General features: G+C 52.2%; 1 protein-coding gene across 4 annotated transcripts; it reads left to right on the forward strand.

The window, feature by feature from the left end:
• The first annotated feature begins 1,198 nt into the window (after positions 1 to 1,198).
• On the forward strand, positions 1,199 to 27,452 carry RHPN1 (rhophilin Rho GTPase binding protein 1). 4 transcript variants are annotated; one of them, XM_032091748.1, is made up of 15 exons: positions 1,199 to 2,132; positions 9,703 to 9,821; positions 13,845 to 13,973; positions 16,126 to 16,219; positions 16,395 to 16,472; positions 17,321 to 17,445; positions 17,813 to 17,979; positions 18,438 to 18,625; positions 18,756 to 18,912; positions 20,964 to 21,083; positions 22,901 to 23,095; positions 23,336 to 23,412; positions 24,127 to 24,273; positions 25,181 to 25,339; positions 25,426 to 27,452. In XM_032091748.1, the coding sequence occupies exons 1-15, from the start codon at positions 2,043 to 2,045 to the stop codon at positions 25,624 to 25,626; spliced, it is 2,046 nt and encodes a 681-aa protein (XP_031947639.1). In that variant the 5' UTR covers positions 1,199 to 2,042; the 3' UTR covers positions 25,627 to 27,452. The 4 variants fall into 4 exon arrangements, with proteins under 4 accessions (XP_031947639.1, XP_031947647.1, XP_031947656.1 ...); XM_032091756.1 differs by having other exon boundaries at positions 1,201 to 2,132; positions 25,429 to 27,452; XM_032091765.1 differs by having other exon boundaries at positions 1,201 to 2,132; positions 16,144 to 16,219; positions 25,429 to 27,452.
• The last annotated feature ends 224 nt before the right edge of the window (positions 27,453 to 27,676 follow it).

Raw genomic sequence — 27,676 nt, forward strand, 5'->3', positions numbered from 1 at the left:
GTATAGCAGCTCCTTTTGGATGGGAAAATCCAGGAGGGAGAAAAGCCCTTCCCTGGGATCACACAATCCTTGAAGCCCTGATGGGAAAAAAGGACCGGGAAAGGTGGAACTGGTTTAATAAATGCAGTTATAAAATAAATCCACACCCTATAAAATATTTACTGTATCCTGGGCTAACAGTTTCCACTCAATAAACAGCTGGATCTGCACAGAATTCCCTGTGTCCCTTCGATAGGAATGGGATTTATCATGCTTTAATTTCACTGTGGCCCAGGGAAAGACTAAGGGACCTTCTTGTGGTTGGTGACAAAGGTTCAGAGCAGGAATATGGGGCAGGATTTGCCCGGAAAAAGGAATAAAGTGGATTCGAGTTTATTTCTTCATTAATTTTTTTTATTATATTTGATATTAAATTATGGTTTCTACAGGAGCAGCATCCAGCGGTTGCAACAGGGCAAGGGAACAGCAGCCCAGATGTTGAGGAGAGGAGGGGGGAAGGCGGGGGAAGGTGGGTGCGGGGATTGTAGGAGCAGAATGAGGGAGGGACCGCCCAGATGTGGCCAGGGGAGTGAGGGAGAACACCTGGTTACCAGCTGAGTTGCCCAGATGTGGCTGGGGTCGGGGGTGGGTGGGGGGGGAGAACTCCTGGTTGCAGGTGGGGGTCATCCAGATGTGGCCGGACTGGGGGGGCGCCTGGTTGGAGTTGGGGGTCGCCCAGATGTGGCCAGGACGGGCAAGGTGCCCCTTGTTTTAGCTGGGATCATCCAGATGTGTCCGGACTGAGCTCGGAGCCCCCCAGATGTGGCGCGGGGGGGAGGGGGCGAGCCCAGCTGTGCCGGCGGGCGGGGCTTATAGCCCCGCCCCTCGCGTGACGTCACCCGCGTTCTAATTCCCACCGTTGCCACGGGCAACGGCCCCTCCGCTCCTCCCCCCCACCGCCTCTCCAAATCCCACTTCTCTATTGGGCAGAAACCCTGTCACTCAACGCCGCCCCGCTCTCCCATTGGCTCTCTGGCGAATAAGCCCCGCCCCCCGCCCTGCTTATGCCCCGCGCTCGGCGGAGCTGCCGCGATCGCTGCGGGGCTGGCGGGGCCTGAGGGGGCACCGGGGGTGAGCAGGGGCACGGCCGGGGGGCTCTCGGGGCACCCCGAGGTGGGGTCTGCACGGGGAAGGGTTGGGGAGTTGTAGGGCCGCGGGGTTTGACTCTGGAAGGAAGTTTGGGGCGGCGGGGTGGTGGGGGGGGAGGTCCCCCTTGGCTGGAGCATCTCTAGGAGGGGATTTTGGGGGGCTTTAACCCCCCCTATCCCATTTAGGGTCGCTGTGCAAGGTGGGTTTAAGCCCCCTCTGTTTTTCTGAAAAGGGGTTTTGGAAGGGTTTAAACTTCCCCCCCCACACAGTTAGGGTAGCTCTGCAAAGGGGTTTGGGGGGTTCCCCCCCCCCCCCATTTGGGGTAACCCTGTAAAGGGGTTTTCAGAGGGTTTAACTCCCTCCCCACCCCGGCTCTCTCTGTAAGGTGGGTTTGGGGGGTTTAATCCCCCCAACCCATTTGGACTAAATCTTGTAAGGGGGGTTTGTAGGGGTTTAAACATCCCCCCTTATTTAGGGTAGCTCTGCAAGGGGAGTTTGGAGGGTTTTAAACTCCGTCTTTCCCTTACTTAGAGCAGCTCTCTCAAGTGGGTTTTGGGGGGTTTAAACATCCCCCATTTAGGGTCTGGTAGGGTTTAACATCCCCCTATCTAGTGTAGCTTTACAACGGGGGTCTGTGGGGTTTGTGTCCCCCCCTTTTACCGAAATTTTCTCTGCCGGGGGGCGGGGGGGGACGCTGTGGGCTCACATCTGGCCAGATGTTAAGCGCAGGGGGCTTTGCAGCAGAACAGAGCAGGGGTTAGGGAGGGTTTAAGCCCCCACTTAGGACAGGCCTGGGGTCTAAAGGAGGGGTCACCGAGCCCTTAAACCCCCCTGAGCCAAACGCTGTGAGCTCAAGCAGGAGCCCCCCAGCTCCAGCCCCCCATTCCCTGCCTGTGGATGTCGCATCCCTGGAGATGATGCCCCCCGAGGAGGAGAGCCCGGATGGGGACAGGGACAGTGGCCTTGTCCTCCTGCATAGCCCGAAGAGCGGCAGCACACGGAAGGTGAGGATGGGATGGGCTGGCCCCATATCCCTGTCCTATCCATAGGGATGGCTGTCCCCATGGATGAGGGTACAGGGACATCCAACCCCGCTGGGGGTGACAGGGCCCAGGAGGGACTGGGGGTGGAAATGTTGTTGCTGCCCCATAAACGGCCCTAAAACCTCTCTCCCAGCTCCTCATCCCTAAAACTCTGTTCCTCGGTCCCATCTTTTCCGCTGGCTCCATCCCCAAGCTTCCCAGTGATTGCTTTTCACCAAATTCCCCGGTATTTTGGCTTTTTTTCCTCCTTCTTGCCTGCAGGAAGATGATCCAGGTGCTCCCTGTTCCTCCTCTCGCTCCCACAGGTGCTGGGCAGGGTGGTGCTTCCTGAGTTTTTCCCTCGGGAGCTGCTCCCGAGGAAAGTCGGGATGTGCGGGAGAGATGGGGCTGATTGCTCTGCTGGCATCGTTGTTTATTTAGGAACAATTGGGATGGAATCAGCGGGAATTGTCCTCAGGCTGCCACCAGCCCCCGATGTCTTGGGGTCAAAGACGTTTTAGGGAGCAAGAAAACATGGCAAACATTCATTTTTGGGTCTATTTAAGTGTTTTTCCCATTAGTTTTTTCCCCCTGAGATCCAGTGGGATAAACCAGCAGCGAGTTCACTCCATAATCTGAGCTCCTCTTGCAAATCCCTCACTTCCAGCAGAGCAAAAAGTCCCAACACCTAAAACACCCCTAAAAAGATTCCCAAATAACCAAGAAAGCCAAACTCAGCCACGCTCTGGAAGGGATTTGTTTTTTTTTCCCCTGGATCTGTCTGATCTGGAGTCACTTGAGCCTGGGCTGCAGCTCAAGAGGTTGCAACCTTAAGCCAGGTCGGGGTTTAAGCGCCAGGTCTAAGGAGCAGGTGCTGCTCGTGACGGAAGATTAAAGGGAGGGATTTGGGACTTTTTTCCCCCAATTTATTCTGTTTGGATCCGGAGCACAAAGAATAACATGGAAAATATTGCCGAGCTTTGGAGGGGGAGCCGGGCAGGGGATCAGCTCTGTCATAACATGATTATTTTTTAATCAAAGCAGCAGACCATCTGATCAGCTCTATTTGTTTATTTTTTTTATTAGCAGTAGTATTATTTAGAGAGAAATTATCAATATAAACTTTTCCTGCTCGTTTTATCACCCTGGCAACATCAGGAGTGTGGATCCCTGTTTTCCCCCTGGAAGGGGATTTTGAATGCTGAAAAAGTGCTTTTTAATGCTTTTTTTTTTTTTTTTGGCCAAGTTTTCTGTCCTAGGAGTGAAGATTTAATCCACCTGCTTCCTGCTGGCACCTTGCCCTGACTCCATGCCTCCCCCACCTCCCTAGAGCATTTTCACCCTAAAAATTCAATTTTTAGCCACAATTTGTGCTGTTTAAAACCCCCAACCCCCCAGATTTTTATTCCCACCCCCAGGTTTATTTTTCCTTCCTCTTGCTGACTGCACGAGCCACCAGTGAGGCCACTTGGGAAATTTAAAACCTTAATCCTCCCCTCATTTGTTCAAAGGCTCTGTGATGTAACCATATTCTCAATAAAAGGTTTTAGAGGTTTTAGCTGCTCCTGTCTCCCACAGAAACCCAGCTCGGAGCCAGGGTGCTCCATGAGATTAATTCCATGATAGGGAATTTCTGATTAAATAGATTTTTAGGGAGTAAAAGCCCACTTGTTGTCACCTCCTGCTTGTCTCGGAAGAGCTCATATAAATGTCTTAAATGCCTCTGGCTGGAAAAGGAAGGAAATTCTGGATAATTCTGGGGGAAAAAAGGAGAATTTCCAAGCCTGTTTTTGTGTGCACAGTGGTTCCCTGGCTTTTGTTTTGCTCTCTATCCCATGGGATAATGTGGCTAAAGCAGGGTCACTTGGCCACTTCTCCTGACTCAAAAACTTGTGGGTTCCAAAGAGGAATAAAAATTCCAGCTGACAGCTCTGGCTCTGTGAAAATGATTTAAAGACCAGTGTGGTTCTGGAATTAAAACAGGTGCTCAGGGTTATCCTATTCCAGGTTTTCCAACTGCTGGATCATCTGTGCACTTGGAAACTTTCTGTTTGGAGGGAAAACTGTGTTGGGAAATGCTGGTGCTGCTGGGAGGGGATGGAAATAAACCCCTGATTTTTTTGGTTTTGGGGTGGGAGATGTTGTGGGTGTTTAGTGGGAGAAATTTATGGGTTTGAGGTTGGAACCACAGACCACAGGCCCCCAGGATGGGGTTGGGATCAGGGATTGTGGTCCAGCATCAGGAGGATGTGGAACTGCTGGAGCAGATCCAGAGGAGGCCACAGAGATGCTCCAAGAGATGGAGTTCCTCTGCTCTGGATCAGGCTGGGGGAGCTGGGAATGTCCAGCCTGGAGAAGAGAAGGCTCCAGGGAGAGCTCAGAGCCCCTTCCACGGCCTCAAGGGGCTCCAGGAGAGCTGGAGAGGGACTTGGGACAAGGGATGGAGAGACAGGACACAGGGAATAGCTTTAAACTGGAATAGGGTAAGGTTAGATGGGATAGTGGGAAGGAATTCTTCGCTGTGAGGGGCTGGAATGGAATTCCCAGAGGATCTGTGGCTGCCCCATCCCTGGAAGTGTCCAAGTCCAGGCCAGACAGGGCTTGGAGCAAGCTGGGATAGTGGAAGGTTTCCCTGCCCATAGCAGGGGGTGGAATTCCATGATTTTGGTCTCTTCCAACCCAAACCATTCCATGATCCTGTCATCCCTTCAATATCCCTTTTCCTGGCACAGAGGGTCTCCGTGTGTTTGCCCACACCCGTGGCAGTGATCCAGGCTGGCTGGAGTCCTTCTTTCCTTCATTCCCTGTCCTTGGGAATGGGAAGGTGTCTCCCTGGAGGTGGGGCTGGCTGTGGAGCTGAGCTCAGCACCAGCTGATGACTCCTCTTCCCACATTATGGATGTCTCGAGTCTCCGTGCAAATTAAACTTCCTCAGTTTCTCTCTGGGCATTCCCTGGCTTCCCTAATTGGGAGGAATCCTGGTGGTGACTCCTTTGTGGCCAAAACTGGTCTTGGACATGGTCCGGCTTGGACAGCTTCTGGGATCCAGCTGGATTTTTCCAGTGTCTCCAGGAGCTTTTCCTGCAATTCCTTGCTGGGACTACAACTCCCAGTTACCAATCCCTTCCTCATTTCTGTGGGAAGATCCCCGCTTGGATTTTACCAGCACATTCCTGATCTGTGCCAGTTCTTCAGGACCTGGATCTGCATCTCCATTTCTCTCTTCCTTGAAACTAGCAGCACTTCCAAGGATCCCAATTTCTCCTTCCCACATTTGATCCCTTAATACCCTTCAGTTTCGCTTTTCCTCTGGTGCTTCCAGCTACAAAGGAGCAGAAATCAATCCCTTTGTCATGGAATTACCCTTTGGACTTGCTGGCCTCCACCTCTTCCTCCAGGGGATTCAGTTTGACCCCAGTGCTGGAAAACTGCAGCCTTGTTTTGGCCCCGAGGCCTTGTTTTCGTCAACAAGGTCACCAGGGACTCTCAGGGTGTGGCTGTCACCCAGGAGTCACCCAAGGCTTCATCTCCTGGGGGTGGGAAGTTCAGAGTCCGCCCTGAGCAAACATTCCCTAAGGACTCGTAATTGCCGCTCGGGATGGGCCCTTTGGAGCTGGGAGGGAAAAACGCCCTTGAGTCATTCCCATTGTTCCCTGCAAAGATAAGGTTGGAGAATCCTTGATGTCCCTCGGAGGGGAGCTGTTGGTCTTGTTCCCTTTTGGGAAAGGTCTTATGGAATCTTTTTTTCCCTCATGTGGAGACCCTGGATGAGGATTTTCGGTGCTGTTGTCACGTCCCCATGAGGGTGGAATGCAGAGGGATTTCCTCAGTTTTTCTCTGCCTAAGTGGCCTTTTTCCAATAAAATCATACGATAAGGGTTGGAATGGACTCATTGGGATCACAGAGTCCAATTCCTGACCCTAATCCTGCTTTGTCACAGGTGATAAACGTCAGGGCTGGCCGCACCTCACTGATTTTCATGGGTTTCTGATCTGTCATTCCCTGTGTACAAACAAAAGCTGCAGGTCCCTGGCTCCTACGCAATTTAAGGAAGAGTTCTGTGCTCGTTTTTCCTTTAAAACCTTTAAACCAGGAAGGAAAAGTAGGATTTTCTCCAGAGCCACTTCTTAAACCCCCAAATTCCCCTTTTCAGGTGTCCCCAGCTGCCCCCCAAAGCCTGGATGAAAGAGCCCCTCTTTCTTCTGACCTCTTACGAGGTGACCTCGAGAGCTTGAGCAAAGAGGAATTAAGTGAGGAAAATCCCTTTTGGAACCTAACTGTGGGATTTTGGTGGGATTTTTTCTTTTTCCCCTCTTATGCAAGTCATGTTTAAATCCCTAGAAACTCATTCTGTGGATTTTAGGTTTTGGTTGGAACTCAGGAAAAGCTTTGGGATCCTTTGAACAGTTGGAAGGTGAAATGCTCTTCCCTTGACTCCTTATTTCCCTTATCTATATTTGGATTTAAAGATGGCATTTTTTACTTTCCTGGAGCCCAATTTTCTTCTCGCTCCAAGATTTGTGGAATTGCAACGCAGATGGGGCTTGGTTGTTCCTCATGGAATGAGGTTTGTACTGATCCATGCAAGCCAGGGATGATTTCTGGGGATCAAGGCAGAGCACCTTGAGGGAAGATCAGCAGCAATCCCATATTCCTGCACTTTTCCAGCCTCATAAATGTTGAGGAAAACAAAATGTGTAGAGATCACAGGAAATCCTTGATCTTGAATTCCTGACTTAACCTCCCAAGGCTTTGGGTTTATATCAGGTGCTCCTGGTTTTCCAGCACCTTTTTGTTGCTGGCTTAGGAGCCTGGATAAGGGATTGAGAACTTATCTCGTTAAATCTGATGGAGAAGCCAGGGAAAAAGCCCCTCACAGCTCCACGAAGAGCTTTAGTGCTCCCCAGCAGGAGAAGTCAAATCAATTTGCTAAATCCCATCATGGCTCCTGCAGGGAAGAGGTTTTAACCCTCTTGGAATATCTTGTGGAGCCATCCCAGTGTCTTCTCATCCCACTTCTTTCCTTCCTTCATTCCCGGTGCTTTCCCTCCAGACAAGGATCTTCATTTTGGGTTTGGATAATCCTTCCACTTGTGCCTTTTCCATCATCCCAACCTGCACTTCCCAGGCCTCTTCCCTGTGTCTCCAGGTGGGTTTTGCTCCTTTTCCCCACAAAAAATCCCTTAAAATTCTCTGGCTGCTTCCAAGGAAACCTTTGCCAGAGGTGGAAAGGACTCCAGGGTGCTGGAATTTTCAGGAAGAGCTGGAGTCGGAGAAGAGAAACTTCCCACCTGTTGAGCTTTGCATGGATTTCTGTGCCTCTGGGGGCAAAGAGAGGGAGCCTGGAACGGTCTCATTTGCATATATTTGGGTATATTTGCATATTCCTTTGTCATTCTTGTCTCTGGATCTGTCAAGTTCTCAGAGATCTCATCTTGAAATTTGAAATTAAGCCTTAAAATTTTAATGAGCACCTTCTCTTTACATCTTGGATTGGTTTCCTCATCCTTTCCTTTTTTCCTCTGATTCCGAGATTTTTCTTTTCCCCCCCCCAGGGAGACAACAGAATTGGGTGGATTTTCCCCAGGACAAATCCAGAAGTGGCAATTCTGGATAAAACTTCCCTATATTTGCTCCTGGGTTTCACACGCAACATTTGTGCAGCTTTCGGGGTGTTTTCCTCAAACCCCACTGAACTGCTTTTCCAGAATAATTGGGATCTCGTGCTTCCAGCTTGTTCCTTTCATCAAATTCATGGATTACTGTAAAGCATTAATCCCAGAGATTTATGGACCAGCTGGAGTCCTTCTGATTCCTCAGTCTCCAAGGTGCCAGTTAGGAGCTCCAATCTTTCCCTTAAATGAAAATCCCAATGTTAATCCCAGACCCTTTTCCAAAGGAAGCGGCGCTCGCTGGACTTCAAATACGAGGAATTAATTTTAAGGAAGCTGAAGTCCATGGAAGTGCAAAATTTTCCATTTCCTCCTTGCCAGCTCCCACCAGAGTGGTGATCAAGCATTCCATGGAATTATGGAATGGTTTGTGTTGGAAAGGGCATTAAAGGTCATCTCATCTCATGGGCAGGGACACCTCCCACTATCCCAGGTTGCTCCAAGCCCCATCCAGCCTGGCCTGGAACACTTCCAGGGGCATCCACAACTTCTCTGGGAAACCTGTGCCAGGGCAGGGGTTGGAATGAGATGATCCTTAAGGTTTTTTCCAACCCAAACCATTCCATGATTTTGGGACCTTCCCGTGCTTTGCAGGCTCAGAACTTTTCATGCTCCTAAACTTCCCAACCCTGTGCCTTCCCAACCAGGGATTTTTTTATCCAGGGAACTTCCAGAGGCTCATTCCATCCTTCTAAATCTTCCCTTGCACAATGGGACTCATCCCCATTTCGGCAGAGCTTTTATGGCCCTGGATTTCGGGACGCTCCTTGTGACAGCCCCATTCCCTGGGGGCATCCCATAATAACCCTGTAAGCCAGAGGGAAATCTGCTGGCTGCTGTTTCCTGGAGTCGGGAATTCCACGTCTTTTCCCTGTCTGCAGAAATTCCGAGCTGGAGCCGAGGGAAGGATGGAATCAATTTAGTGCTTTGTGCCTCTCATTCCTGCATCCCCGTGAACTCCTGACTCCCTGTGCTGCATATCCCGGAGACAGCCTCGGGATCACATCTGTTCCCGAGCTTTGGGGTCATACTGAGCTCATCTCCAGCTCCCCCTGGACCTTGGTGCATGTCCAGAGCCTGGAAAGGGGATGTGGAATTCCTGTTCACGGCTGCCCTTGGGGATTGGGGAATAAAATGGTTACTCCAAGGTCAGTGTAAGGTCTGGGGGGTGAGAAACTCAACGTGACCTGGCTGTGGGTGCTCACATCCCAGAAATTCCCGGTGTCCTGGGCTCATCCCACTGCATGGGCAGCAGGAAAAGGGGGAATTCTGCCCCTCTACCCTGCTCAGATGAGATCCCACCTGGAATTCTGCATCCAGCTCTAGTGTCCAACAGCAGAAGGACGTGGAGCTTCTGGAGCAGGTCCAGAGGAGGCCACAGAGATGCGCCAAGGGCTGGAGCCCCTCTGCTCTGGAGCCAGGCTGGGACAGCTGGGAATGTCCAGCCTGGAGAAGGGAAGGCTCCAGGGAGAGCTTCTGGAGCATCTTCCAGGGCCTAAAGGGGCTCCAGAAGAGCTGGAGAGGGACTTGGGACAAGGGATGGAGGGACAGGACACAGGGAATGGCTTCCCACTGCCAGACGGCAGGGATAGATGGCATATTGGGAAGGAATTCTTCCCTGGGAGGGTGGTGAGGCCCTGGAATAGAATTCTTGGAGAATCTGCGGCTGCTCCATGTTTGGAAGTGTCCAAGTCCAGGTTGGAGCAAGCAAGGAACAAGCAAGCCCATGGCAGGGGTTGGAATTTCATGATCGTTAAACTCCCAACCTAAACCATTCCATGACTCTGGGCTCGGAAAGTGCACAATTTATGGAATGGATGGATATTTTTTTGAATCCCAAAATGTGGATTTGGGATGAGATCCTGCCCTTGTCTCTCAGCAGGGCTGTGACCCCTTTGCCCAGACCCAGCGCAGCAAACTCCAGCACCGCCGGGCCCGGATCAACCAACAGATCAACAAGGAAATGCGGATGAGAGCGGGAGCAGAAAACCTCTTCCGGTGAGTCCTGATCCCCCTGAGCATCCCCCAGCTCTGGAATTTGGTTGGAGACAGGAACAGAGTCTTGATATCCAAGATTCAGCTGGTGGAAGATTGTTAAAAAGCAGGATGGGAGCAGATGGGATAATGGGAATGAGGTTGGGCTTGGAATGCAGAGCTCCGGTGTGAAAACCCAGGAAGTGGATCCAATGGATATGGAACTGTTGGAGTGAGTCCATGTATTCCAAGGGCTGGAGCCCCTCTGCTCTGGAGCCAGGCTGGGAGAGCTGGGAATGTCCAGCCTGGAGAAGGGAAGGCTCCAAGGAGACCTCAGAGCCCCTTCCAGTGCCTAAAGGGGCTCCAGGAGAGCTGGAGAGGGACTTGGGACAAGGGATGGAGGGACAGGACACAGGGAATGGCTTCCCACTGCCAGAGGGCAGGGATGGATGGGATATTGGGAAGGAATTCTTCCCTGGGAAGGTGGTAAGTCCCTGGAATGGAATTCCCAGAGAAGCTGTGGCTGCCCCATCCCTGGAAGTGTCCGAGTCCGGGTTGGATGGGGCTTGGAGCCGCCTGGGATAGGGAAAGGTCCCTGCCCATGGCAGGGGGTGGAACTGGAGGTTCCTGAAGATCCTACCCAAACCATTCCATGAAATCCAGCTTTAGAATCAGAAAATCCCTTTAGGATTGAGTCCAACCATTCCCCCAGCACTGCCAAGGCTACCGCTTGCCCCGGGTGCCACATCCACATGGATTTTATCCCAAGGGTGACATTTTTTAGTGTAACTTGTGTTTATTTCATTTTTCCTTAATATTTTGGAGCACATTCCAGGCTGGGCAGGTCTTTAATAGAAAAAATTCCATAAATCTCCCTTAAAAAACAACTTTTTGGGAATATTTTGCCAGTTTTCTGATAGTTTCTATCCCAAATAAAAGAAGATAAAATTAACTTTCCACTCCTGAACTGGAATGATTTAACACCAACGGAGTGTTCCTGTTGCACCTGGAAGAAGGGGAATAACGGCTGATCCCTAAAAAAATGGCAGATGAGGACATCCCACTGCTCCATCCTGTGGAGCATCCACTGCTGTGCCCCATTTAATTATGGGGAAAAAAAGCCACGGAATCCCAACTTCTGCCTCTCCTCTGTGTTACAATAAAAAAAACCAAACACCAAACCAGAGGGAAATGTGCTGGCTCAGCAGAAATCAGCCTGGTTTTGGTTGGAATTTGAGCTGGGGGAAGGGGGAGTAAGGAAAAACGGGATGCAGAACACATCTTAATTATCAGGGAAAGGCACGGAGGGGGCTCCTTTTTTGCTGGCTCAGCACTCTGGGTGCCGCTTTCCTTCCCTCCCACAAATCCAGCTGAGTAACGAAGTTGATTTCTCGGCATTCCGGTGCTCCAAGCTTATGAAACTTTGGGAAATCTGGGGGGGGGGGTGGGAAGGAATAATTAAGCCTGACATTAAAGGCTGAGGAGGAGTGGGGATTATGTTGCAAGTCTGTAGTTTATTGCTTTTAAAATTAAAGATTTGTGTTGCGTGGATAAAATTCCTTTGGATCTCTAGCCTGGTGCTGGTGGGGAAAAGCTGTGGATTGTCCAGCCTGGAGCAGTTTGGAGCTGAATTTCCTGGGATTTTTGCTTCTAAACTTAAAAACAAACTACACCAATGCTTGGAAAAAATGATCCTGTTCAGCCTTTCTGTGTCTTTTCCTGGAAAAGTTGGCGGGAGTGGGGTATTGGAAAAAAAAAAATCCATGTGGTGGAAAAATCCATTATTTGTTTGCTGGGTAATTAAATGGGAAGAGCCAGAGGAAACCTTTTCGTTCCTTGCTCAAATCATGGGATTGAGTGGAGGAATGGGAGAGAGAAAAATGTCCAGGATTTTGGAAAGAAAGAAAATAAATCACAAAATAAATCCCAGAAATTCCCCGTGTCCTGGGCTCATCCCACAGCGTGGGCAGCAGGAAAAGGGGGAATTCTGCCCCGCTCAGGTGAGATCCCACCTGGAATTCTGCATCCAGCTCTGGAGCCCAACAGCAAAAGGATGTGGAGCTGCTGGAGCAAGTCCAGAGGAGGCCACGGAGCTGCTCCAAGGGCTGGAGCCCCTCTGCTCTGGAGCCAGGCTGGGAGAGCTGGGAATGTCCAGCCTGGAGAAGGGAAGGATCCAGGGAGAGCTCAGAGCCCCTTCCAGGGCCTAAAGGGGCTCCAGGAGAGCTGGAGAGGGACTTGGGACAAGGGATGGAGGGACAGGACACAGGGAATGGCTTCCCACTGCCAGAGGGCAGGATTGGATGGGATATTGGGAAGGAATTCCTCCCTGGGAAGGTGGTGAGGCCCTGGAATAGAATTCCAGAGAATCTGTGGCTGCACCATCCCTGGAAGTGTCCAAGTCCAGGCTGGAGCAGCCTGGGATAGTGGAAGGTGTCCCTGCCCATGGTAGTGGGGTGGAATTCCATGATTTTGAAGGTCCTTTCCAACCCAAACCGTTCCAGGATCATTTGCTGCGTGTGGCACTTGCAAAGTGCCCCAAGGAAATCTTTACCTGGTGACAGATTCCTGGCAAAATCATGGAGCAGATCCTCCTGGAAACTGTGCTAAAACAGCTGGAAAATAATCAAGTGGCTGCTGAGAGCCAAAGAAATTGTTGGCAGCTGGGAGCAAGGAGGGAAAACTCTCCTTAATCCATATGGGATGAAAAATGGACCAAGAGTGGCCTGGAGGTGTAGGGATGTATGGGGAAAATAAATAGGAATTAAAACCTGGTTTATAGGGATTAAATACTGGTTTATGTGGAAAGATGGGGTGGTGCTGCCTGGCAAATTGCAGGAATGCTGAGGGATTTTTCAGTGGAAGCAGCCACGGGGATCTTTGGACGTGCTGTGGCTTGGCTTTGTTTAGAATAAAAAAATTCCTTGTTCTTGGAAAATCCTGGTGAAGGAGAGGCAGGAGGAGACTCTGAACCACCAGATTTTCAAAGTAAAACCTTGGAGCTCCTTCTCCTGCCCTGAGCCAGGGCAGGGCAGGCCCAGAAGGATTCAATCCATAAAAAATCCACGTGAAAGGCAATACTCGGGAAGAGCTGGAGGGAAGCAGTTTCCGTGTGTTGTTTTCCCTGGATCCCAGCATGGTTCAGCAGCCAGAGCCCCTTTCAGCTCCGAGTTACCTCTCCCTGCTTTCCTTCGGAGCAGATAAGCAGGGAATAATCAGCCTGGGAGCTTGTCCTGCTGGGAACAGCTGGAATCAATCCCTGGTGTTTACAGCTCCTGCTGGGAGCAGGGAAGGGAGGGAAGAGAGCTCAGCAAATCCCTTCTCTTCCACAAGGATTCTTTGCACCCCAAAATGAGTTCTTCCTCCTCAAATCCCACCGTTTATTTGGGATGGGGGAGCACCTGGAGTGGTCACAGCCACTGCTGGAGGTGGGAGCGGGAATGAGCAAGGGGAAGGTGGCTCTGGAGCAGAAATTCCTGGATGCAGCACTGGGATGAATTTTTGCCTGGGCTCAGCCTCTACCTGGATGTTCTGACTTTCCTAATCCTGAAAGGCTGGGAGAGATGGGAATGTTCAGCCTGGAGGAGATTCCAGGAAGGGCTTAGAGCCCCTTCCAGTGCATAAAGGGGCTCCAGGAGAGCTGGAGAGGGACTTGGGACAAGGGATGGAGGGACAGGACACAGGGAATGCCAGAGGACAGGGTTAGATGGGATATTGGGAAGAAATTTTTCCCTGGGAGGGTGGTGAGACCCTGGAATAGAATTCTTGGAGAATCTGTTGCTGCCCCATCCTTGGAAGTGTCCAAGTCCAGGTTGGATGGAGCTTGGAGTACCCTGGGATAGTGGAAGGTGTCCCATGGCAGTGGTTGGAATGGGATGACCCTCCAGGGTCTTTTCCCTCCCAAACCTTTCCATCATCACCTGGAGGCACAATCCTGTGGGAAGGTTGGGCTGGATGCACCCAGATTGCACCTCTGGATAACTCAATCTGGAGTGGAAAAATAAATTTGTGGATGAAAAGAGGGAATTTTGATCCATTGGTTTCTTGCAGGGCCACCAGCAACCATAAGGTGAAGGAAACGGTGGCTCTGGAGCTGAGCTACGTCAACTCCAACCTTCAGCTCCTGAAGGAAGAGCTGGAAGAGCTCAACAGCAGCATGGACGTGTATCAGAACGACAGGTGGGTCTGGGAAGAGCAGCCTGTTCCCTTGGGATTCCATTTTTCCTGCTATTATGGAACTTTCCTGGGAGCAAGGCTCCTCTCGCCTCGTCCGCCCTGCTCTGTCCCATGGCCGAGGGTTGGGGTGACCTTCAGAGGTTCCCTTCCAACCCAGACTTTTCCATCGTCAGGGACCACGAGGTGGTGGCTGGGGAGGATTTGGGCAGGGGCCAGAATTCCTGGCAAGTTTTCATCCTGGGACTGTCAGTGTTTTCCTTCTAGAGCTGCAAGGAGAGAAAAATCAGCTTTTCCTAAGGGATACTGGGATGTTTCGGGATGGATGGAACATCCTTTGGACTCTGATATCCCAAAGCAGGAGGAATAGGGAAGAAAGAACCATCTTCCCTTGCATCATCCCCCTTTCCTGAGAATCCCACCGGAGCTCTTCCCAATGGGATATTTTGGTGATGGGAATCACCATCCCTGGAAGCGTCCAAGGAATGCCTGGATGTGGCACTCAGTGCTCTGGGCTGGGTGGGATCGGTCACAGGTTGGACTCGATGATCTTGGAAGTCTTTTCCAGCCTAAATGACTCTGGGATTTTTTCCTCCTTTTCCCCTCCTGAGGTGGATGGTGTTGGATGGCAACATGAGGTGTTGTGTGGGTGACATGGCTGAGGGATGGGATGGGATGGGATGGGATGGGATGGGATGGGATGGGATGGGATGGCATCCAGAGGGACCTGGATAAGCTCCACATGAACCTCACTGGGTTCAACAAAGCCAAGTGCAACATTCTGCACCTGGGTCGGGGCAATTCCAAGCACAAATCCAGGCTGGGGGATGAAAGGATGGAGAACAGCCCCAAGGAGAAGGATTTGGGAGTGTTGGGGGATAAAAAGCTGGAAATGCCTCATCCATGTGCCCTCACATCCCAGAAATCCCCCATATCCTGGGCTCATCCCACAGCATGGCCAGAGGGAAAATGGGGATTCTGCCCCTCTGCCCTGCTCAGGTGAGGCCTCACCTGGAATTCTGCCTCCAGCTCTGGGGTCCAACAGCAGGAGGACGTGGAGCTGCTGGAGCAGATCCAGAGAGAGCCATGGAGATGCTCCAAGCGCTGGAGCCCCTCTGCTCTGGAGCCAGGCTGGGAGAGCTGGGAATGTCCAGCCTGGAGAAGAGAAGGCTCCAGGGAGACCTCAGAGCCCCTTCCAGTGCCTAAAGGGGCTCCAGGAGAGCTGGAGAGGGACTTGGGACAGGATGGAGGGACAGGACACAGGGAATGGCTTTAAACTGGAATAGGGATAGTTAGATGGGATATTGGGAAGGAATTCTTCGCTGGGAGGGTGGTGAGGGGCTGGAATAGAATTCTTGGAGAAGCTGTGGCTGCCCCATCCCTGGAAGTGTCCAAGTCCAGGTCAGACAGGGCTTGGAGCAACCTGGTCTGGTGGAAGGTGTCCCTGCCCATGGCAGGGGATTGGAACGAGATGATCTCTAAAGCCCCTTCCAGCCCAAACCCTTCCATGATTCCACGTTTCTGTGCCCATCCACGTGCTTTTCCCAGCACATTCCTTGTCAGGGATGCTCAGTTTTCCCAATTTGCCACTTGCTTGCCCTGGCTTAAAAAGAAATCGGGAGCAGCAACAACAACAACCCCAAACCCTGCCCAGGCCAAACAAAAACCCCTTTGTTTATTCCAGGCATTGGATTCCAGTGGAATTCTCGTTAGGGAATGAGCAGTAATGGCTTTCTGCACTAATTATAACTCCTGGAGCAGTTTTTCCCAAGGAAAACGTGGGTGCAAATTCCCTGCCCTGCTCTCCTGGTTTTCATAACTTCCTTTGTCTCTTTTTCCTCCCCAATTAATGATTAATTAACGAGTTGTCAGTGATTTTGGGGGATAATGAGAGGGGGCTGTTGTGTTGGTGAGGGCTTGATCCTGCCTTGCCCACCCAACATCCAGGATTCCTCTGGGTGCTGGAAAAACAGGATGATTTCAGGGGTTTTTTGCATCTCTCCTCTTGTGCTGCCATTCCCAAATCTTTTTTGGGAAGAGCATTTTTTCCATGTGGAGTCTCTTAATAGGAGCAGCACAAGCCCAGGGCAAAAGCTGCTTCCTTTTAATCTCCAACCCGCAGGATCCATCCAAGATTTTTAATCCAACCTCCAAATAGATTCTTATCTTCTTCCAGTGAATCCATCAGCGTTCCCATGATCCCTCTGGGACTCAAGGAGACCAAGGAGCTGGATTTGTTGGTACCACTCAAGGTGAGCATTGGGGTCAAAGTGGGAGATGAGGGTCTGGAGATGCTGGAGAGTAGGAAAGGGAGGAGATGATTCCTGTGGCAGGAGGTTTCCCTGTGGGCAGAAGCAGTGAATTCCTTATGCAGAATTGCCCGAAGTCATCCTTAAAATCCTAAATTTCTCCTGTTTCCCCATCCAGGATTTCATCAGTGAACACTATGGAGAGGAGGGTGTCCTGTTTGAAAAGGAAATCAAGGAATTCATGGAGCTGCGACAGGTTGGTGTCCCTTGGCTTCCAAAGTTTGGCTTGTCCAGGATCACTCCTTGGAGATGCCTCATCTTCCTCCAGGAGTCCCCTCATCCTTTCTCTGAATTCCACATTTATCCATGTATTTCAGCCTGCAGCATTCCCATGCTAGAGCACCTTGGCTTTTGTTTATAGGTTTCAAAATGTTACAGACTCTCTCTCCAGGTAGGCCTTGGAGAAGAGGAAATTTAAAGCAATCTGGGAAAGGAGGGGGAAAATCCTGTTTATTCCCGAGGATTTCTCTAATCAGAATTTCCATGAGTTTCTCTTAACAAAAATCAGAATGGTTTCGTTCCCAGCCTGCTGCTTCCAGATCTGGGTGTCCCAGCACCCAAACTTTCCCCATGGATGAACCTTAAAATCATGGAATGGTTTGGGTTGGAAAGGCTCTTAAAGATCATCCAGTTCCATCCCCTTCCATGGGCAGGGACACCATCCACTATCCCAGGTTGCTCCAAGCCACATCCAACCTGGCCTTGGACACTTCCAGGGATGGGGCAGCCACAGCTTCTCTGGGAATTCCATTCCAGGGCCTCACCACCCTCCCAGGGAAGAATTCCTTCCCAATATCCCATCCATCCCTGCCCTCTGGCAGTGGGAAGCCATTCCCTGTGTCCTGTCCCTCCATCCCTTGTCCCAAGTCCCTCTCCAGCTCTCCTGGAGTCCCTTTAGGCCCTGGAAGATGCTCCAAGCTCTCCCTGGAGCCATCTCTTCTCCAGGTGAACACCCCCAGCTCTCCGTCACTCTTTGAGGGCTCTCAACCTGTGCCATGGAGCTTCCTTCTCTTTTCCCATCCGTGTCCTCTCCCATTCCCACAGGCCATGCGCACCCCGAGCCGCAACGAGGCCGGATTGGAGCTCCTGATGGAATATTACAACCAGCTCTACTTCCTTGACAGCCGGTTCTTCCCTCCCACCAAAACCTTGGGCATCTTCTTCCACTGGTGGGTGCAGCTTTCCCCATCGCACCTGGGTGGGGAGGGAGTCAGGATCCAAATTTCCACGATGGAATCGCTGCCAGTGCTGGTGGACACCGGGATCTGGGTTTGCTATTGCCTTGGGTGGGTTAATTTGGGGAGGGAGGGGGAAATACAAATCCCATGGGACGTACCACGATGGGAACGGTGCCTGCAAGCCCACCGGGAGCACGGAAAACCCTTCAGGCTCCTCGTGCATCCATGGGGATCATGGGGTGGTTTAGGTTGGAAAGGACTTTAGAGATCACCCAGTTCCGACCCCCTTTCCATGAACGAGGGCACTTTGGGGACCGTGACCAGGGGATGGGCAGCTGTTGGCTCTTCCCTTCTCCAGGTACGACTCCCTGACGGGGGTCCCATCCCACCAGAGGGCATTGGCCTTCGAGAAGGGAAGTGTCCTCTTCAACCTCGGAGCGCTGCACACCCAGATCGGAGCACGGCAGGACCGCGCCTCCCTGCCCGGCCTCAACCAGGCCATCGATGCCTTCCAGAAGGCAGCTGGTACGTAGCTTCCCCTCTTCTCCTCTTCCCAGGAAGCTTTTCCCAAAGGTGGGAATAATCCACGGAGGTGCAGGAAGGGGTGGGAGCAGTCGTGGGAAGAGGCGCCTCCAAGGGATCACAAATGGAGCGCCGAGGTGGCTCCACGTTGGTTGTGTGGGTTGGGAAGAGGAGTTGGGATAATCCAACAGCCACCCAATGGGATGTCCCAGCTGAGGGGAGGAGAGACGCTGATCCATCTTCTCATGGAAAAAAGGGAGCCTGGACTGGGATCACCCAGGGCTTTGGAGAAGAAATTGGGCACAGGGATGGTTTAGATGGCAAGGGTTGGACCCAAGATCTTCGTACCCACCACTGATGGTGAGATGTTTGATGTTCCTGGAGGGAAACCTGCCTGATCCCGAAGTCTGACCCTCCTCCTCACAAGCGTGGTAACTTCCAGGAGCTTTTCCCTCCTCCAGGTGCCTTTAACTACTTGAAGGAAAACTTCTCCAACGCTCCCAGCCTTGACATGAGCGCCGCCTCCCTGACCATGCTGGTGAGGCTGATGGTGGCCCAGGTCCAGGAGTGTGTCTTTGAGAAGATAACCTTGCTGCGTGCCCAGAACGACTTCCTGTCCCGCCTACAGCTGGCTCAGGAGGCAGCAAGGGTGAGGATTTTGGGAAGGAAAGGATTTGGTGGGATTTTGTGGTCGGCACAACCTTCCAGGAGAGCACAACCTGCTGTCACCATCTCCTGGTGGACATCCCACATCCCATCCCCTTCTCCCAACTCTTCAGGTGGAAGATGTTTATTCTGTGGTGCACCAGACCATGAGCCAGCCCCACGTCAAGGATTACGTTCCCTTCTCCTGGACCACCATGGTCCATGTCAAGTCGGAGCATTTTAAAGCCCTCTCCCATTATTTCGCTGCCATCGCTCTCTGCGACTGCCCTGGTGAGTGTCCGGCAAGTGGAGGGAGCTTCTTGCTCATCCAAGTGCTGATTCCATGTGTTGCCTGGTTTTTCAGGTGGGATTCCCAAAGAAAGAGGTGATAGGAGGTCAATGGATACAACACCTGAAGTTTTTGGAATGCTCTGAGCTGTGGGTCTTGGTTATGGACTCAGCGATTCATCCCCAAGGCAGATTTTCCCGTATTTCTGGTTTCCACAGGGAAAAATCCAAAGAAGGGGAGGGAAAAGCTGCTAGAGGGATGTCACCTGCTGTCCCCTTTGGGGCTGGGTGGGGAAATAGGGGTCACCTGCCTGCTGACCTCCTGCCAGTGTCCTCAGCCCAACATCCTTTGGGTCACCTTGTGTTGGGCCACCTGAGGGCTTCAAAAATCAAAAATCAATCCGAAAATCCCTTGGATTTGGTTCCCAGCCTCATGGATGGATGTCCTGGCAATCTCGGGGTGGTGGCAGCAGGGTACACATGGCTCCATGGAGTCACTTGGAGTGTGGCTTCAAGATGTGACCCTTGATCTCCATCTGTGCCACCACCGACACCCTGGGAGCAATTTTGGGATGGAGCAGAAGATCCGGGGGTGGGCAGCAGATGCTCCTGGTGGCCTTTGGGCTACCTGGTGATCTTCGGTGTCACATGGTGGGTGGCTGAGGAGCTTTTTGAGGGCTGGCTGCCAAAACTGGTGCTGTGGCAGTGACAGCAGTGGCTGCCAGACTGTCCTCACACCCTCCCCCGCTCCGGAGCCTGCCCAAAATCTTCCTTGTGCCGTGTGGGCGTTGCAGAAGCTGGATTCAGCAAGGAGGTGGGAGAGACTGGGATAATGTGGAGCTAGAAGAGCTTAAAGATCCAAACAGGAGAGGATGATGATGGAGGTGGAATTCCATGGGGCTCCAAGGGGCAGGGCAAAGCTTTCCCTTAAATTTTTTGGTGTCCTTAGGCACTGAGGGAAGCAGAAATCTGCAGGAGATGCCTACTTTGGGAATTTTTTTGCCTGCTGTTGGGATCTCGCATTCCTGCTCCCACCTCTCCCTTGTCAGAATAACAAATCTTTTGCTTCCATAACCAGCTGGGAATAAATTCCTTACGCTGCAGTTTCATCCCTCAAGGATGCTGACATGGCAGGAGCTGGCACGGGGAGAGCCAGCTCTGTAGCTGCCAGTTCCCAACCCTCTGGATCCCTGTGCTCACCAGGCTTTGGGATCCCCTGTTTGGAGCAACAAGGCTCCCTGGAATCCTCTGGGTTGTTTCTTATCCCACTCTGCATCCAGGGAAAGAAGCTCCTGTGCAACCTTGAGTGAGCCAAAGAGGATTAGGAACAATTTGGGCTGGGAAAAAGGGTTTAAAGAGCCCAGTGTGGGGTTTGGAGAGCCTGGGAGAGAGGTATCCATCTCTGGTTTTCCATGGAATGACTCCCAATTCCCATTTTTGTGAAATGACCATGGAATGACATGAATTGCACTGTGAGCTGGAGAAAAGGCTCCAGGGAGACCTCAGAGCCCCTCCCAGTGCTTAAAGGGGCTCCTGGAGAGCTGGAAAGGGACTTGGGACAAGGGATGGAGGGACAGGACACAGGGAATGGCTTCCCACTGCCCCATCCCTGGCAGTGTTCCAGGCCAGGATCGATGGGGCTTGAAGCCAAGTGGAAGCGTCCCTGCCCATGGAAAGGGGTTGGAACCAGAGTGTCTTGAAGGCCCCATCCAACCCAAACCATTCCATGATTCCCTGATTTCGTTGTCTCGTGTCTCCATGTCCGTGAGCTCCAGGTGGGGAATTCCCAGGGCTCTCTATTCCTGGTCCTGCTTCCAGATTGGAGCAAAGGAAGGAATGGAGGGCCTCAGCTTCAGATCCTGGTGCATCCGTGACTGGGATCATCCCTGTGCCCATCCATGATTCCCTGCAGGCTGTGGTTGGATGACAGGAAGGTGCTGCCAGGGCCACCTGAATGTGGATGTGGCTCCTGCTCCCCTTGTCCCCACTGCCACGGGAGGCAGGATGGCCCTGACCTCTCCCTAATCCCAGCTCCATCCCTTTGCTTCCCACAGCTCCCTCGGATGCTGAGCTGCCGGAGCAGGAGAAGGCTTTCCTGCAATTCCATGTCACCATGCCAGAGGGGCCATCACTCAGTGTCCTGCTGCAGGATCCCGAGGAGAGGAGGAAGCTAGGTGAGCACAAATTTCTGGATCCCATCATGATTCCTACAAATGATGAGATTTTAGGGGGATCTCTTCGTGCAAAGAGGAATTTCTCAGGAGATTCCTTCTCCTGGGAAGCAGGAAAGCATCAGAATCCTCTTGAGGGTGTGAGGACCAACTCATGGTGTTTGTTCCAACCTGTCCATCCATGTTTGACAGGAAAAATTCCAGGTGTTCCGAGCCAGGTAACATCACCCAACACTACGGAGAAATCTGTAGGGACATGGAGATCCTGGGAGCTCCTTGGTTTGGGCTGACTTGGCTGGAAAACAAGACACAGCAGATGCTCAGGGGGTGGCTTTTTCAGCTGCAGCGAATTCTTGGGAGACAAGAACTTCTTCCCATGCGGAATTTCAGGTCCAGGGAAAGAACAGACGCTGCTTATTCAGCTGAAGTCTTGTTTTGGCAGCCCCTCCTCAACGGGGCTGCATCGAGAGCAAACTCAGCACTCGGAATTCGGGGTGTTGCCTCCCCCAGGAGCTCTTTTCCCTCCTTGCACACGTGTGGAAGGAGGCAGATCCCACCAGGAATGAGTTTGGCCTCAGCAAAGTCCTTCAGGATGCTTGGCAAGATTTCCCTGCTGGGAATGGGAAGTGGAAACCTCCAAATAAACCCCAAAATCCAAGTGTTCTATGGTGACACCACCCCACACCCTCAGCTGCGGTCACCTGGTTTGCACCAGCTTTTCCAGCTCTGCCTGTTTTTCCTGGGGGAATGGGCTCTGTTCAACATTCCTGGTGAAAAATGGATATGCAGACACCAAGCTGAGCTTGGATTTGGTTTACAGGAAGGGAAAAGCCCGGAGAGGTTGTGGATCTCCATCCCTGAAAGTGTCCAAGACCAGGTCGGACAGGGCTTGGAGCAACCTGGGATAGTGAAAGGTGTCCCTTCCTGTAAGGTCTTTTCCAACCCAAACCATTCCATGATGATAATTATTATTATTATTATTATTATTATCATTATTCCTCATGATATCACATTTTATTAATTCGATAAAAATTCTGGGGGGGGAGTCTCCTCTCTGTTTCCCATCCAACCCCAAAGCATTCCCTCGGTTGCAAGTTCCTCTGGCTGTGGGTCCCGGGAGTCTGGAGCAAACCTCCTCTCCCTGGATTCTGTTGCCACCGTGTGTCCTGAGCGTGAAATGCCACAGGCACACGTGTTTCCATGAGACACACGGAGAGAGCTTTTCTGGGAGTTCAGCCTTGGATACGGCTGCCTTGGTTGCAGTTTCCCACGGAGGAGATGCTTTGCATTGATATCCGTGGGTCACTGGAATTTCAGCTCCTCTTTCCCGACCGCTTCCATTTCCCGAGGGTGGGAACACGTTGAAGGCAAGTGGAGAGGAGCAAAGAGCAGAGGATGGAGAGCAGGACCTGCAGGACAAGGAAAAGGCTTAGCCTAGAAAACAGGGATGTGTTGCACCTTCCCAAGGAGGACGGGGCTGGGTTGTTCTCCGTGTTCCCATTCCCGAGGGATCCGAGGCGATGGAGAGAAGTTAATTTGCTCAGGAGATTGAGGTTAAGCGTGAGGAGGGACGTCGGGGGTGGTTTTTCAGGAACATCTGCCAGCTCCAGCGCCAGGGGAGCGAAGTAGGTCACCCTTCAAGGTCCCTTCCCAGCCCTCCATCAGCTGGGACCGACCCCATTTAGAGCTGGGAACGTGACTGGGCTGTCCCTGAGTCACAGCAGGGTGGTGGCACCGCTCCTGAAATCCGTGGGCAGCCGAGCGGGAACGGCACCGGAGCTGCTGCTCCGTCGGGCTCAGCTCCCTCTGCTCCCTCACAGGCAAAGCTCACCTCAAAAAAGCCATCATGAAGCACGAGGAGGCCATGAGGATCCATGGATTGTGCAAGATCCTAAGGAAGATGGATATCCTGCAGGAGGTCCTGTCCTTTGCCCACAAACGCTCCCTGAGCAAATACTCCGAGATTGACCACGAGGAGGATTTCTTTGAGACGGGAGAAGCTCCGGACATCCATCGTGAGTGGGGGGTTTTTTGGGATTGTGGGTGGGGAGGGGGTTTGTGGGTGGGAAGACTTCACAGGGACTTCTGCTGTAGAGGGGGGTTGGACTGGGTGGTCTTTGAGTTCCAATCCAAACTATGCCAGGATTTTAGGTCCTGGCTCTTACGGGGTCACACTGTCCCTCTTTGGGATGGCAGCAGCTGCCTCAGCTGCCCGAGGTCACCTTCTGTCTGTGCTTTTCTCTCCCTCCCATCAGCCAAAACTCACCAGAAACCTGAAATCAAATCCCCCAACTTCTCCCAGGTGAAGGTGACCGACCTCTTCCACAGGCTGGTACGTACAGCTCCAGGAATGGGAATATCCCGAGGGAGCAGCCGTCTCCTCCTCCTCCCTTCCATGCTCTGCTTCCCTGGATCCCTTCCTCCCGCAGCCTCTTCTCCCTCTCTTCTGTGGTTTTCCAAGGAGAAGCAGCAGGAGGAGGGCTGGGATCTGTCTCTGTGACACCTAAAGGGTCACAAAGCTCCTCTGGTGACAGGGGAGCAGGCACAGGAATTTTGGGTGGGCTTTTCCCAAGGGACCCTTGGGAATCTGCTGGCAGGAGGTGCCAGGAAAATCTCCCTAGAGCTTTATCCCTGCCCTCTTTAGGTTTTTGGGGCCCTGGGAAGCAGGAATGGGGTTCAGGAGAGTGGTAGGATCTGTGGTGGGATCACCTTCTGAGTTCCCCAGGGAGAGCTTGTGCATCTCAACCCCAGGGCATTCCTGTGGGAATGGAAAAGCAGGGAAAAGTCAGGAGAATAGGAGAGAATTGGGGGAAAAGTGACCCTGAAGTGGTGACCTGTCCCACCACTCTGCTCCTGGACCAAGCAGGTCTGGCATCCCCCAGATCCAGACCGCATCAACCCCCATCATCCCTTCTTGGACATTTTCCCTGCAAAAGACAGGATTCCTTTCTCTGCCCCCTCCCCATCCCTGGAATTGTTTTTTTTACAAGGCTGCACAATTCCAGGGAGTTGAAAAGGTGCTTTCCATGTTTCTCCCTCATCCCAGGGCCCCCTCTCCGTGTTCTCAGCCAAGAACAAGTGGTACCCAGCCCGGAGAGTCCACCTGATGAGAGGAGAGAACGGCTTTGGATTCACCCTGCGAGGAGACTCCCCCGTCCTCATTGCCGGGGTCATCCCGGGGGGCTGCGCCGCTGTGAGTATCCCCATTTCTTGCTGTTCCCATGGGAATGCTGGAAAGGAGCTGCCTGGAGGGATTTCAGGTGTTTTCAGGTCTTCAAACTGCTCAAGGAGGAGACTCATCCCTGCTGGAGCTCAGCCTGGGGTTTGCAGGTGGGCGTCATGAAATGATTAAGATGAGTTTTTAGGAGATAGCTAAGGAAAAAACATGGAATTTTGCTCAGTTATTAACTGCTGGAAGCCCACCCAGCTCCCTTGTCGCTCGTTTTGGGATGTGACAGTGGCTGGAACAAGATGGCAGGTCCAAAAAGCAGGGGCAGCTTTGTTTTCCAGCAGAAGATGCTGGAGAATCCTGGTGGGATTCCCAAAAGGTCTCCCTGCTCCCTCAGCACCAACCCATCCATCCAAATCCCAGCATCTCTGGAACAACACTCTTCCTAGCAGCAGGATCACATCTGTCTTTGGAAGACTCAGAAGTTCCCAAAGATTGGGATATGGACCACTTATGGTCCATACCTGGAGCAGAGTTGCATCTTCTCAGCCTGGAGAAGGGAAGGATCCAGGGAGAGCTTGGAGCCCCTTCCAGTGCCTAAAGGGGCTCCGGGAGAGTTGGAGAGGGACTGGGGGCAAGGGATGGAGGGACAGGACACAGGGAATGGCTTCCCATTGCCAGAGGGCAGGGATGGATGGGATATTGGGAAGGAATTCCTCCTTGTGAGGGTGGTGAGGCCCTGGAATGGAATTCCCAGAGAAGCTGTGGCTGCTGCATCCCTGGAAGTGTCCAAGGCCAGGTTGGATGGGGCTTGGAGCAGCCTGGGATAGTGGAAGGAGTCCCTGGTGGAAGTGGATGATCTTGAAGGTCCCTTCCAAACCATTCCATGATTCTGTGACGATCCATGCGTGTTTCCGCTCATTCCCTGCAGGAAGCCGGCCTGAAGGAGGGCGACTACATCATCTCCGTGAATGGCAAGGACTGCAAGTGGTCCAAGCACGCCGAGGTTGTCCAGCTGCTGAAGAGCACCGGGAAGGAGGGGGTGGACATCGGAGTCATCACCCTGCAGGGCTCGGAATGTCCCAAAGCCGTAAGTCACATCCCACGGGAAACCACCGAATTCCTTGGAGCTCTGGGTGCTGCCCTGGCTTCACGCCCCTCTCCACCTTTCCCAAGCAGGTGGACAGGAAGGCAGCAGTGATGTCCTCGGGATCAGGGATGCTCAAGAGCGACAAGGAGAACAGCAGGAAGAGCCTGATGAACAGCAAGAGCGCCAGCACGCTCCTGGTGTGGAGCAAGAAGAGCAAGCGGAGCAAGAAGAGCACCTACAGCGGTGTCCCCTTCACCGCCGTGGGGGACAACGAGGCCATGTACTGACCACACGCCGTGGTGTCCCCTGAGCTCCAGGACTGGCTGCCCAGGAAGCTTCCCAAGCCTGGCTGGGCTGTGAGGACTCCCAGACCCGGGAATGCGCCGCTGGTCGGATCCGCGCCGAGAGGTGAGCGAGGCACCTCCACTTCCCAGCTCCTGCATCCAACGATCTCCTCAATCTGGGAGAAATTCGGGTTTATTGTTAATTTTGGGATTATTTTTTTGCTCTTAAGGGGGGTTGGGGGGAGCTGTGCTAAAGCAGGGCCTGGTTTGTGTCTTCTGCTTGGCCAAAGCCAGCCCCAGCCATTAAAGCAAAAGTGTCACCTTCTGTAGCATCTCCTGGGCTTTCTCTGCAAGGTGCAAGGTGGAACTGCTCTCCAAGAGCTGCTGAAGGAGCTGAATCCTCCCAAAACCCCTTTTTTGGGAGAGGGGACAGCGCGGGCATCGATGACTTGTGGCAATCCCATCACGGGGTCCAACCCCAGCAGCATCTCCCAGCTGGGGCTCTCCCAACAAAATGGGTTCAAATTAGGATGGTTTGACAATTTTTAGTGCTTTGGGGGTGGTTTTTTTGGGGGAATGAACCCCCAGCTTGGCTCAGCAAATCCAGCCCAGCTGCCCAGCCAGATTCTTTGGAAGAAAAGGGAAGGACTTAACGTGCAGTTGTTGTCTGGCTTTTTTAATCAGGAGAGGTGGATTGCCCTAAATATTCCGTGAGGAGATTAATAGCTAAGAGCCTTGGGGGGGTTTATTTTTCCTGGGAGGAGATTAAAATTCCAGGAAGATATCTCCTCCAGATTATTAAACTCCTAAATTTGTGCTACTCTTGGATCTTGCACACGTTGCTAATTCTCTAACGCTGCTGTCAGCGTTCCTGGGCTGGCCTGATGGATCCAGGCATCTTGGTAATTGTCCTGGAAATGCTGGGAGACTTCAGATCCACAAAACAGATTGGCAAAATTTCCTCCATCCTGTTTCTGCCTGGTGCATTGTTGTTTTTTTGAAAGCTCAGGAGTTGTCCGGCCTTCAGTGCTCGGATGATCTTGGGAGGTATAAAATTCCCTCGGGAGAGATAGGATTGTATTTTTGTACTTTTTAAGGAATTTTTAGGGGCGGTTTAAAGGAGCAGCGGAATCTCGTCATGACAGCACCCCTTGGGGTTGGGACTTCTTCTCGGTGGCTCCTTGTCCACTTGCCAAGCTCTTCATCCTGATTTTATTTAAGGAAAACTTCCAGAAACAAAGCCAGGTTGGACGAGGTTGGAGCAACCTGGGAGAGTGGAAGTTGTCCCATGGCAGGGCGTGGAACAGGATGGGCTTTAAGATCCCATCCAAGCCAAACCATCCTGGGATTTTATGAGCTCCGGGAGGGGGTTTTAGCTCTGTTGTTGTCCAAGAGGCCTCTCCATAGCCTGAGGCATCACCACAGCGGATTCCGGATCCGCCTTCCAGCAAGGGGCCATCTGGAGCAGCCAGACTTCCCACGTCATCTTCCCGGCTGCTCGGCGTGGGAGCGGGAAGGAAAGGAGGGGGTGGGGTCGCAGAAAAGGCCACCTTGCCCTTAAAACATCCCAGCAGCATCTTTCCACCGTCCTAAAAACGTGGGATGCCACCACAGACGTCTCCAAGCTGGAGAGGGATTTATTTAGGAGAAGCCGTCGCGCTCCGCCCGCATCACCCAACCCCGGCGTTGGCGAAGGGGTTGGGTTTTGTGGGATTGGGATCATTTTCCTGATTCCAGGGTTTTATGTTGGGTTTGGTTTGGTGGGGTTTTTTTTAATTTGTACATGGATTCTCACCTTTTACAGATTAAAAAGCACTGATTCAAATCCAGTTTGTAGCACTTTTGTTGGGAATTACGGGTACACCACTCATGAGGGGAAACAAACCTTGGCTGATCCTCCAAAACAGTCAATTTTGGGGCATTTTTTACACAAATCCGGAGCTGTTGAAGTTGGGAGGGATCCTTTGGATCCAGGATGGGCTGCTCCAGGCAAACCAAGGTCCCAAACATCCAAATTAAATTTGGTGAGCTGTGGTCTCCATTTTCAGTGTGG

Source organism: Corvus moneduloides, chromosome 1 (genome assembly GCF_009650955.1).
Source record: "Corvus moneduloides isolate bCorMon1 chromosome 1, bCorMon1.pri, whole genome shotgun sequence".
Taxonomy (NCBI): Eukaryota; Metazoa; Chordata; class Aves; order Passeriformes; family Corvidae; genus Corvus; species Corvus moneduloides.

Bases quoted from the DNA above. Each gene is read 5' to 3' on its own strand.
- RHPN1 (XM_032091748.1), top strand. From the start codon at position 2,043: ATGATGCCCCCCGAGGAGGAGAGCCCGGATGGGGACAGGGACAGTGGC. The intron at 17,446-17,812 runs GTGGGTGCAGCT...TCCCTTCTCCAG, and splicing joins TTGGGCATCTTCTTCCACTG to GTACGACTCCCTGACGGGGG. The intron at 23,413-24,126 runs GTACGTACAGCT...CCCTCATCCCAG, and splicing joins CCGACCTCTTCCACAGGCTG to GGCCCCCTCTCCGTGTTCTC.